Source organism: Ornithodoros turicata, chromosome 1, assembly GCF_037126465.1.
Source record: "Ornithodoros turicata isolate Travis chromosome 1, ASM3712646v1, whole genome shotgun sequence".
NCBI lineage: Eukaryota > Metazoa > Arthropoda > Arachnida > Ixodida > Argasidae > Ornithodoros > Ornithodoros turicata.
The window spans coordinates 187,867,840-187,880,926 of NC_088201.1; the positions used below are offsets into that span (position 1 = coordinate 187,867,840).

Here is a 13,087-nt window from a genome sequence, read left to right on the forward strand (position 1 = left end):
ATTTTGGGACCGTGGGACACACGAAAGCAGATGTCCGTCTTGCGACCCTTCATCAAATTACTGCAAACTACCGGCCTGATCGACTCTGTCTAAAACCCAGTCAGCGTCGTCAGCATCATCCTCATCACCATCCTCTCATTTTCCCCCAATTGCAATGGGGTAGCATTCTGCTCAATGAGAGGAAGTCATCCCCATATCATCGTCATCATGTATTTCTCTCTCTCTCACCCTTCCTCCTTTCCCTGTTAAACGAGGGAAATGTGTCCTTTCAAGTATCCCGCTTTCGGTGGTTCTGGGTGCTCGGATGAAAAGAGCATTTGGGGGATATGGGTCACTGCCACCCGCGAGGCCAAGATCAACCGAAAGCCCAGAAGCTCCGAACATTTTTTCGGATAAAACGAGCTTTTGGTTGATTTGGGACGTCGGTGGAAATGGGCATTTGGAGGATATGAGGCCAAACCGTCTGTCTTGCATGGGAAGACCTTGAGTTTTTGGGAAACAATGCTGACCAGTGGTTGTTAGTGGAATTTTGCGATTTGGAATGATTCCTGATTTTCGTCTTTTGGTGCTATCCGTAAAGTTTGACTGTCTGATGACAATTTTATATGTGTCGTAAAATCATGTTCCAGCAGTACAAATTTGCAGTCCGAACATGTGTGGAAGCCTGAAGTTTTTTTGAAGGCTGTAAATTACTTATAGTATTATTTTCTCTATCATTCTACACATCCCATGCATACTATGCAAAGTCAACAAATGCACTTAGAACATTTATTCTGTGTCTGTGAAACTGCGAAGGGGTTTACGCCGAAACATTAAAAAATGCACTCTTAAAAAAACACCCGTGAAAAATCCGCGCCGCAAATAAACACTGCGAAAATAAATCGTAGTTAGGCTTAAAGAGGGAATGTCCCGAATGCTAATTCAAAGCGATACATATGTTTGCCATGCAACGCACAATTCGAACGTTTCTTAATGACATTTCTAGCGTTATTAATGCTGTGTCATCTAAGAGGAGCTGAAAAAGTTGAACTATCCAGCTTCACATTGCAGAAGACGACGCTCGTATGAATACAGGAATAACAATGAATTCGAACACCAACATGCTGTTCCGACACGTCCACCCTGCTAAGCATAACGGCCGCTAAAATGTGAATTTCATTCGCTAAAAGGACATACATTTTATAGTGCACTAGAAATAAATATCTCGTTTTATGTAGGAAAATTCCAACAACAACTCATAGTGTTTGAACATCGTAGTTCACGGCAACACTTCTACGACAACACTGCCGCATTTTGTATTAAAACGGCGCAGATGGCAAACCAACTCAAATTTGTGAATATAGCCGCTAATGCACGAAGACGCATGATATATTCCACTTATAACTTGCATCCGCCACATGGCATCACTGAAGCACATCACTAAATCACAGTATTCTTGTGTTTTATCGACGCAAAGCTACAGCAAAACAGCGCAAGCGGCCATCTTAGGCAACCACAAACAAGTTATACCATTATAATGCAGTATACCTTCCCTGGCGGAGCAGGTTGCCAACGAGGTCTCGCGGAATGCAAAGGTATAAAAAAATAACCCTGAAGGTATAAACGTGGAACATAATACTGCTTTTATACCTACTGACAGCGCGCAAGGTATATCGTTGCAACATGACACTTATTTATACCATTTGAAAGGTATACATATAGCCCTTATGGTCTAAACGACGTGACAAGACCCTCCTTTGCACCCCGTTTATCCCTTTTTAGCACCATTTTGGCTGACAGTGATAGAGCAGTGATTTATTTCGTGACGGAAACTGATGAAAAGACCTTCCACTTACCCATCCTCAAGTCAGAGCGAGCTATATGCATCGGTAGTGTAGGTTTCCGTAAAGGCATGTCATAAAACTTTGAAAACCGAAATGGTTTCATGACCGTCGTCTACGGGAAGGCAGGGAGGGGGGGGGGGGGCTAAAGCAGCGCCACAAAGACATCTTTCAGGAAGCAAGAATTTGAGGAAGTGGCGCAAATTTCCCATTTGTCCCACCGGAGGCAACAAGTAGACACCGCTTCTGGGTTCCCATGTGGGATCAACGCATCCATACTGAAAGTGTTCGCTCTGCTGTTGTCTCACACGCTGAAATATATTCCTGGCAGATTGGGTGCAAAACGAAGCAGACCGTGAGCAGTGTTGAATTTCGGAAGGGGACACAGATTGATCTGAACCACGGAGAATCTAGAAAAGTGGAAAATCCAGTAATTCACCGAAAGTATATATACGGTGTTCCAGAAAACGTGCAATTGAATTATAATAAAAAAGTAGCAATAATAATAGCCGGACATGATGCTTTTCGAAGCATCGGACCATAACGCGCTACGACTTTTTGAGCGCAATCGCTGGCAGTCCGACGAAAGGACGTTCCAAACCTAGCCGACTGAGGGATAGTAGAAAAAGTTACACTTCCTGAAATTGGGAGAGGAAAGCATGATCTCAGCGAAAGCCGGACGCGATAAGCCATGCCTGTGTTCTCAACACTGGGTATTCAACCTTATTTCGTCGGACTGACAACGATTGCGCTGAAAAATACATCGCACGCTATCCTCTGCGAGCTCCATGTTCGGAGGCGGAGGGGGGGGGGGGAGAGCATGATGTTCGGCTATTTTTTCCGATGGGATAGCTCCTGAATATCCCTGTCAATCATCATTAATTTGAGTTAATCAGACACGCTCTTCACATTGATGGGGTAAAAAACTGACCTTTACTTGACAAATTTCCGTCTTCAGTACGCAAAAATTTACATAATTAACCTTACGCTACACGACATTCATCCTGCTCTTCAATGTCATCATGGCCTCTCTTCCTGCCCTGCTGCCCCACCACACGCGCCTCACGCTATATGCCGACGACATCTGCTTATGGACATCGGCCGCTCGCCGCGACACCATTCAGCATCGACTGCAGGGAGGCTTAGATATTCTCGTCGCGTTTCTCGCCGACCGCGGTCTCTCCGTTTCACCCAGCAAGACTGTGGCCATGGTGTTCACTCGTCGATCATTCACGAGGTTCCCACTCGTCATTGAAGGTTCACCACTGCCATTTGTCCCGTACTGCAAGTACCTGGGCGTGGTACTCGACCGTGACCTTTCCTGGTCTCGCCACGCTCTCACAACCAAGATCAACAGCTACGTGGCGGTTTTTCGTTGACTCGCTGGTTTGCGATGGGGCCCATCCTTCTCTGACCTCCGCGGTGTCCACCAATCCCTCGTGCTGGGTTCTCTTCGGTACAGCCTTCCCATCCTGCATGGTATCAGCCGAAGCAGAAATCGAGATCTCCTCTTTAGCCAAGCCAGGAGCCTCCGCGTCTGCTTGGGAGTCCCTTCGACCACCGAGACATACTCTGTCCTAGCCGAGGCACGTGAACCGTCGATCGATGTCCTGCGGGACGGGGCAACCCTCAGTGTTCTCGCACGGTGCCTTACTCGGCACCCTCTCCACTACCTTCGCCACGTCGACGAAGACTGCCCAGCCTCTGACTTCGGTCGTGCTCTCAGTCGCCTCAAAAGGTCCGTCCCTGCACAGTTCTCTCTGCCCTTGCACGCCCCTGCGATGTGGACGCTTGCAAGACCCGAGACCTGTGCCACTATCCCCGGCCTCCAGAGGAAGAACGATGTGCATGTGACAGTAGCCCGCCAGCTCGCGCTCGAGCATCTCAATTCGGCCTATCCTCTGAGCCGCGCCATCTATACTGATGGATCGGTAGCGATTGAGTCATCTGCAGCGGCCTACTACGTCTCGCAGGAAAACCGTGACCTCGCCCTCCGACTTCCCTACACAGTGTCCTCCACGGACGCGGAGCTGCTCGGACTGCTTGCCGCTCTGCGGTATATCGCTCAATCTGTGCCTGATGCGTGGGTCGTCCTCACAGACAGCAAGGCGTCTTTGGCGCTCCTGTCCACATGCCACCCGAGTGTCGTGAGCGATCTGCGTACCATGGTACTTCAGGAATACGCCCAACTCTCCTCGGTCGGCCACCGTATCTGCGTTCAGTGGGTACCCGGACATACAGGGCTACACGGAAACACATGTGCTGACGCGGCTGCGAGACGCGCCGCGCTTGATGCGGCCACGCCGGTGCCCCTACTACCGCTCCGGGTGTCTGCGTTCCGCCTGCTTATACGGCGTCTCTGCGGCGACGGCACCCGCCAGTTTGTTGTAGACGCTATCCGACCCAATGCGTTCCTGCAGTCCATCGACCCCTCACTGGAGTTTGTCATCGGCTGCCGCTGTACCCGCGAGGAGGAGACCCTTCTACATCGTCTCCGGCTGAACGTTGCCCTCACCGGTTCACTCCTGTTCAAAATGGGCCGCGTCTCATCTCCCACTTGCCCCTGCTGCGGTGTAGAAGGCGATATCTCTCATCAGCTCCTCCACTGTCAGCGTCACCACCATCATCGGGCCGTGCTCTGGCAACATCTCTCAGGGATTGGGTGCACGGACGGGCGGACAGACGTTTCTCTCGCAACACTCCTTGGCCCTGTGCGGCGAGCTAACCAGTGGAGAGTCACAAAAGGGGTGCTCCGCTTTCTGCTAAACACGGGTCTCCTGGGCTCCATGTGAGCCCTGTGTTTCTCTCTCGATCCAGTGGGCAGTCACCACAGCGCTCCTCCGCTTTCTCCACGCTTCGAACCGTGTGAACGCCTTGTGATTGTGTGACTGTGTGTGTGACTTTTCAGTTTTAGTTTTGTGTTCTTCCTTTCCTTCCATTATCTTTTTTGTTCTTAACTTTATTCTTTTCCTTTTTCTTCTTTTTCTTCCCTTCTTTTCCTTTTCTTTTCATTTCTTCTTCTCCTTTCCTTCTCCTTCCTTTTCTTATTTTTCTTTTCTTCCCCTTTTCTCCTTCTTTCTTCCCCTTTTCTTTCCTTCTTCCCTTCTTTGCCTTTTTTTGTTTGGAATAACAAGCCAACCTTCGTCTGGCTGACCTTTCCTTTCTTTTTCTTAATAAACATATCCCCCCCCCCCCCCAGGAAGAAATGCGCAGTGTTCCGTTTTTCTAGCACTCTACCTCCCGTTTCAGCAAATGTGTCATAGTTAAAACGCAGACGGGAATTGCATAGGGTTGCGGAATGGGGTCTCCCATTCCAATTCCATTCAGGGCTCTGCTAAATCTGGAATGATTCCGGAATCATTCCACCTCTGGAGTGGCAACTCCGCAACCCTGCATAGCAGAGTACAGCAGCCCCAATCCATCTCGTCATTATTCCACTTTTTGTTAGTCATCTTTTCTTTTGTCATCTTTGTCTTTATTCTGTCTCATCCTTCTTTCACCCTTTGTTGGTCTATCCTTCACTTCCCAGTTATTTTCTTTTTTATTTATTTTATTCTTCTTTCTTCATCTTCATAATTTTCTTTTTGTTGGGGAATAGCAAGCCGACGTCCTGTTTGGTTGACCTTTCCCCCGTTTTTTTTTCCTTTCGTCTAATAAATATATCCCGCCTCAATCGATTTATAATGTACTGTAATAATCAGTTCACGGTAATTTTATTTCTAATATTTATGTTCCATACTACCAAATCCTATTAGATGCTTTTCTTTCTGCCGTAACCATTTGTGATACTGATTAATCTCGCTTCTCATTTCAGGTTCCTTCCAAAGGACACGAATTTACTTCCGAGGATGGGCGTACTGTGCATTCGGAAAGGCGTTTGGCTCACGCTAGTGTATTTTACCGTGTTGTCTCTAGGGACACCGAAAGCATTGCCTGAAGGTGAGTGTCAGCAGGACCAATAAAACGAGAACACGCTGGCTAGGATTAAGAATTTCCTTCCGCATTCCTTCGTTATGACTGGGTTACCTGGGCACATGTCCGTAAGTCCATACAGTCCCCTTCGCTGCGAGCGTGTCATTCTGAGGAAGGCATGCGTGGGAGCGTGTTCTGTGAACTTTTGTCGAGAACTGTACAAGATAACGTGCACGGCACACGGATTCGGCGAGTGTTTCATACGTGTCGGCACAACATTTTGGGATACGTTGTTTCCTTCCAGCAACTTTCGACATTTTGTACCACGTGCAGAGTTTGCCCCGTACGTTAAAGAACCCCCGTGGAAGATTAGTTCACAGCCCGACGTGGGTGCAATCGGTAATGATCGTTGCATCAGGTCTATATGTATATAAGCCTTGAATTACAATATTCGTATGTACGCTTCCACAGCAAGCATGTCACCACGTACGTCAACTGAGGACAGCCGTTTCGCCCCAATTAGGGCTATTCAGCACTTCGCGGAGAAGTTAAACGCCTTAGGGTGGGCGTATAATGTGTGTTTCGTGATGTTATCATACTTCCACAGTGTGGTTTATTCTGAATTTGTTTATTTAAAGGGTACCTAAGGGCCTAAGCTATGCCATGTTCGCCGCACATGTGGAAGCCACAGTGCGTGCTTCCCGACATCGCACTGTGGATTCCAAAGATGTTGCCCAGGTCCATCTGCAGCCAAGCTCACTCGAACGTCGTTCATATGACCACGACATTTCCCGCAAATATTGGAGATAAAGCGAAGTGTAATATTAACGAACAACATGTTATACGCACGAAACACAGAAAGAAAACCGTGTGCGCACTACATCCTGTTTTATTTTGTACTACAAAACAGGAAACATTGTTGAAGAACATGGCAAGATGGCTTATATGCAGGCAAGCTGGTGGAAGGACTCCACCATGTAAAGGCCTGAGTATGGGCACACAGAGGGACGACACGAACACACGACTTAAACCAACAAAGTTTACTAATCAACAGAGCACCTAGTACATATAGTAAACACAGCATGGGAAAAGGAGGGAAAGGAAAATAACATGGAAGGTCATATACTACGCAGAAGCTCAAGCGAACGCACAGGTTACAAAACGCGTCGGTAGGGCTGATGAATAGCCACAGAAGCGAGACTAACACCTTTTCCCGCGTTGCGGATCGCCAAAGCCTCTCTCAGAAGTCGCCTTCGTGTGTCTGCTTCGCACGCTATGACTGAGGTCTCAGCCCAGAGAGGTTGGCAATTATTGCATGACGCTAAGTGGCTAGAAAGATTTGAATAAAGATTTTTTCTATGTTGACTCAACCCACAAACCCACAGGCCAATGGGATGCAATAAAATTTTCCTTTAATTTTTCTTTTTCCTCTTTTTCCCACGCTGTGTTCACTATATGTACTTCGTGCTCTGTTGATTAGTAAACTTCGTTGGTTTGAGTCGTGTGTTCTTGTCGTTCCTCTGTGTGCCCAGACTCAGGCTTTTACATAATGGAGTTGAAGAATATCTTACAGTTTCTTTGCAGAAGACATCCGATAAAAGTGTTTACGTAGTCACATTTTGAATCTGCATAGCATGGCCACTGGCAGACACATCCTGCATGTCGTGCTGTTGTTCACGTACGACTACACCAGCCAGTATGACCAGGTGACCAAGGACACTGCTCTGTTAACTTATGTGCCACTGCCACAAAGAGCATCATGAGTCATTCTGAAATCGGGCCTGGGGCTTCGACATGCGTCATCCGAAACCACAGAGCATTTGTAGGTCAGCAGGATGATTGTTCAACCGCCATGGTCAAATATCGAGAATAATAGCGAATTCAGCTGGTCGTTTTTCGCAACAGAAAAAGTTGCACTGGCTCGAGCGAGCATGTTCTGCTTGTGGTCTCAGGGTAAAACGCAACATGTTCTGCTGGTCGTTCGCATCCAGCGAGGGCTCTTAGGCACTGAATCTGTGCAGGTCAGGTCACACCGATAATATCCGCAGTGTAGATCGCAACACAAGGTCTCAGGTTCCGCCCCAACAACAGAACAACCTCATTTCCATTATTTCCACTTGCTCAAGATGGCCGCATTGGAACCCGCCAACCGACAGACTTACTGCAGATACTAGATGCTTTGGATGGAGTCAAGTTCGTCGAGTTCCGACAGCTCAAGTAGCAGCAGCAGTTACACCTCGCTTTATGCTCAGACGCTCGACATATTTTTTTGTCCTCGGACACAGTTTCGTGCGGACACAGTTTCGCGCTACTCGGGCGATAAGGTTGGAGGCTGTGAATATGGATTCTGGTATCGTCATGTATTTTCTGTTTGGAATGGTCATGAAAGTGGTTGGACTGCTGCTCCATCTTGTACAACAGTTGTATGGGTTCTTATGCTGCCGGTGTTGCCAGTGTGTTGCAGCAATGACTGAACGCGGTTTCGCGTTTTTGGCCGACACTGGCACCATTTAGCATGATTGGCTGGGCGGATCGGTGTAAGCAGCACTGGCGCGGTTTCCTTGCAGAAGCCCTACACCGGCGCAACACACTGGCCTGCCCTCAAACGACCAGTTGAATTAGCTATAAGATACACGTATTCGTCCCTATTTCTGCAAAAAATTCTGGTCATTGTCGGTTTCACAAATTGTCATATCGAGGAGTACTTGCATACAAGGGGGGGGGGGGAGGAGATGGAACAACTGTCATAAAGCGAGGATGTCAGATTTACGTGCGCGTTACAAACAACGTTCGGCTGTGTATTCAACAGAACATTTTTCAGTAAACTTGATTTGTTGTTATTACAGACAAAGAGTTGGACAGCCAAGTGGAAAATACTGCTGAGTGCGAAGAAGAAGGTGAGCATTAACCAAAAGTACGGTAATGGTATGTGCCCATGATCATGAGATGCAGATACGCCAGCAAACACTTAAAAAAACACAAATCTTTAAGCAGCGGACGCTGTCGCCATTTTGTCTATTGCTTCGATGCTACGATGGGTACTGCTTCCAAATGTTAATGATCTCGCGCCTTGGACCTTGAGAGGAAAGAAACGACGTTCGGCTGTGTTTTGAACAGCAGACTTTTTAGTAAACTTAATTTGTTGTTATTCCAGACAAAAAGTTGGACAGCGAAGTGGGCAGTACTACTGAGAGTGAAGAAGGAGGTGAGCATTAACCAAAATACGGCAGTGGTATGTGCGCATGATAATAAGATGCAGATTCGACAGCAAATACTTTAACGAAGCACGAATTGTTAAGTTGCGGATGGAGGCCGTCATTTTGTCTCTTGCTTCAGTGCTTCGGTGTCTACTGCTTCCCAATGTTAAGGCTCGCGCCTTGGATCATGACAGTAAACGGAAATGCACATTCCAAAACCATCCCTGTTGGTCGAGCCACAAACTGCTTCCGGTAACTAATTCAACGACAAATTGTAGTGCTCTCATTGATCTGTAGCGACACTTCCTAACAAAAAAGTACATATATTTATAATTTAGCACACTAGCAAACGCCACACTCTAAATCTTTTCACACCTTTAAAGGTGTAATAACGTGCATGATGCACGCCTTTTTAGGCGTAATTTTGGTAACATCATAATGGAGCACAGTTTCGCACAAATTTTCTTTACTCGATTATTGTCTGTCCTCCAGAAATTCAGTATTGCAACATCTCAACATTGTTCAACAGTATTGTAGACACTTGCGCATGCTCGATTATCGATAGCGATGCATATATGCATTAGCTCGTTCCTACGATATCCAAGGCATAATGAAAGCAAGATTTGCACTGACACTTGATCTTTAGTAATGCTTTCCGAATTTTGTAAAATATCATCCTGGAGATGCAATGTTACGCAACCAGATTGAATGTGCATAGCGCACACCTTTAAAGGTGTGAAAATGTTTACAGTGCAGGAGATGAAGGGTAGAACCACAAAATTGGTGCAGCGGCAGCATAGCTTTGGTCACCGTGGCAGCAGCACTTTCCCGCCAAATAGCATGTTCAAATACTGACCAGTAGCAGAGCAAGAAGCATGAAACGTGAAAGTGACATCGAGCGTAACGTAGGGTAATCGATGTCGATTACTTTTGACGAGAATAGAACCCTTGCCCATCGACTGCACTTTCATGAAATAAAACGTTTCGAGCGGTTCTCAACAGATTCAAGTGCCTTGATAAGGCTATCACTGCCAGAATCTCAGACGAGACCGCATATTCCATTTTTGCAATTAAGTGACCTGTACAGATGTAGCATAACACCTGATAGAAGGAGCTTCGAATCCCAGCCAAATGATGAATTAGCAGCATTGCATATCTGAGTAATATGTGACTTTCATGAAACGCTAGATGGCATGTGAATAACAAGATACAGTCGACCCCCGTTTATCCGGACTTCATTTATCCGGATCCCGCGGTATCCCGACAAAGGGCACGGGAACGGATTTTCCTCCATATGGTTTGTTCTCGTTTATCCGGACTTCAGCTTCCGAACTCGGACAAGAATTCCAGGGAACGAAAGTGGAAAATTCTTGTAATCCAGCTTCAGTTATCCGGACTACCGTGAGTAAGAGGAGACGCTGACCCTGCTTCGTCACCCTTTTCCCTGTGTTGGGGTTATTCCCGTCACACGTCAGGGACCTACATTCCTCCGTAGGGGAGACAACCGTGCACGATGACCCCCTTTTCTATTTGTGTGCGTTGGGTCACGTTGACCAGTCGAGTAATTTGGAAATATCTGAAGCAACTGTCCGGTTCTAGAGGGGCAAACTCTAACCCGAGGGCCTGCTGCTTACGGCCCGTTGGCCGATGAAGACATTCCCTAGCTGAGCTGCGATCCCTGATGCAGAGGCTCACTGCGACTGCCGTAGATGATGCTGCGGTTTCTGACTACGTTGACGTTGATAAGGATGATAACGCGTGTGCAGCTATGACTGATGACGGTGTGATTGCTGCTGTTGCCTCCGATGATGTGCAGCAGGACAGTGCTGATGACGCCAGTGAGAAACAAGGCTCCGACATTGACACTTTGCGTCCGCACTGACATTCTTCGAGCAGCGCAACAGCGTGGCTGAACTCTATGCAATTAGCAAACGTTTGCAGGAATCGAGTGCCTACACTAGTATGTAACAGCTGTCATTGACGAGATTTCTGTGTTTTAATTAAACCTTGCTCTGTAGGGCGTTTCTATTCGGTCGTTTCATTAAGCCGGATGCCGCGGTATCCGGACGAATTCGCCGGGAACGGCACCGCCCGGATAAACGGGGGTCGACTGTACTTGATGAATATGATAGACCCAAGAATGATATTATTAATGATGTATATAGAATGAGAAGAAGAATTGCGTGAGCGAGAGGATCTTAAATGTTTACATTTATCAATATTTAATTCCATTAACCACGTCGAGCGCCATGATTGTAACGAGTTTAGGTTAGACTGAAGGATGTCAATGCCATTATAAGATAAGATAAGACCTTTATTTCTTTTTGCTCACCAACAGCATAGGCCTTACTAATAATAATTGGGTGTTTACGTCGCCAGACAACTGGGATCATGAGCGACGCCACAGCGGTCGATCTGTGGATTGCATTTGCCCAGCTGAGGGGTCTTTAACGTGCGATGAAAGCTCATCACACGGCACACCGTATTTAACGTCCCTCGCGGAAGACGCATAGGCCTTACTTGTTGTGATGCACTCTGGTCACAGCGCATGAAACAGATGGCGTGTTAGCAGAAGAATCAGGATATTAGCGATATTGCCAAGAAGCTTTTTAAAATTTGTAAACGGTTGCAGTATATCAACGTGAGACAAATTTCGATTGTAAAAGTTCTGAAGCTGCGACATGAGTACCACATAACTGACAACAAAAGGATAAGATAACCTATTGTTTCAAGTTTTTCTTACTAATGCGTGGAAGTCTACAGCGGACAATAGATTGGGACAATCAATGTAGCTACTTACTACTCTGCGAAGAAATAACATGTCTGACCTAGACATTCTATTCTTCAAGGTTGAAATATCTAGCACACCGATAATTCGCTCTTAATCAAGTGTAATCAGTGCAATCTTTCGCTGAACATTTCTTTTTGAGAGGAAGTTCCAGGGAAGAGAAGGAAATCCCAAGTTATATCTAAGCACTGGTATACACGCACTATAGAATGGGACGACCTAAATTTACCTGTCAGACGAGATATCATACCAAGTGTCCTCAAGCACGAATTGACTAACAACTCGACGTGTTGGTTCAATGTAGAACCAGACTCCCAGAGCACTCCAACATCTCTTGCAACAGTTACTCTGGGCACGGGCTTGACCTCAAGTGAGTATACTTCAACCTTTACCCCTTTTCGTTGTGAAGAAAATGGCACAAGTCTTGGTTAAGCTGATCTGCGGCTCAATAGCTATGCACATAGGTCGGCGCGATCATGATCGCGGCAAACTTGCCAATGCTTCGTGATCGCACTCATGGTCGCGATCATCAGTCTTTGATAAGGTATGGCGATCATGATTGTGCCGACCTATGGCTATGCACCGCTGGCCGACGGATTATATATTATCCTGTAGCATTTTACAGTCTTGCATCCTGTCTATAGGACTAGCAATCCTTAAATCATCCGCGAACATAAGAACATGAGAGTTCTGAAGACACATAATAAGATCGTTCACATAAACATGAAAGAAAAGCGGGCCAAGATTGAATCTTTGTGGAACACCGCGTAGTGCACCAAACTGTATCGACCTGAAGCGTTTAAGTTTTACAGCGTTTTGTTCTGTTAGTTGGGTAACATCTAAACTAAATTCACTATATCGAACAGATGCCAAATGTAGTCGGCCCAGGACGCACATTCCCCCAAGGTGTCAGTCGTGACGTTGCTCACATCTGTGAGGCCGACAACGGCGAGCCCTTTCACCATCGCCACCACCACCACCAAATTTAGACAGCCTTTGAACAAGTATTCACGGATGAAGTTTTTACCAAACAGTTTTTAAATAGTTTACTACGTTAAAAGTTACGTTAAAGAACTACGTGACAACTAGAGGGCGAATTTTTAGACACTAACGCGGGCCGCTCTTGACCGCATAGGACGCGGTACGTTAATCATCATAATATAATCGATCGATATCGCTCAATCCCTCGATAAGGTGAGAAATGGGGCGCACCCCTTTTTGTGTACCAAGTTTACTTCTAATGGGAAGATAAAACAATACGATTCTGAAAGTTGGTTGTCCTAGAACGCTTTATGCGACGAAGAGCGCTATCTGTAAATGCCCAAAAATCAGCTTTGTAATGACGACTATGAGGTGGTGGTGATAAGCTG

General features: G+C 46.5%; 1 protein-coding gene across 1 annotated transcript in view; it reads left to right on the forward strand.

The window, feature by feature from the left end:
• LOC135378881 (uncharacterized) overlaps nucleotides 1–13,087 on the forward strand; it is a 57,824-nt gene that overhangs the window by 44,044 nt on the left and 693 nt on the right. The window contains exons 5-8 of the mRNA XM_064612032.1: nucleotides 5,635–5,759; nucleotides 8,579–8,629; nucleotides 8,887–8,937; nucleotides 12,022–12,087. Of these exons, the coding sequence (XP_064468102.1) occupies nucleotides 5,669–5,759; nucleotides 8,579–8,629; nucleotides 8,887–8,937; nucleotides 12,022–12,087 (259 nt within the window). The 5' untranslated portion in view covers nucleotides 5,635–5,668. The remainder of the gene's footprint in view (nucleotides 1–5,634; nucleotides 5,760–8,578; nucleotides 8,630–8,886; nucleotides 8,938–12,021; nucleotides 12,088–13,087) is intronic.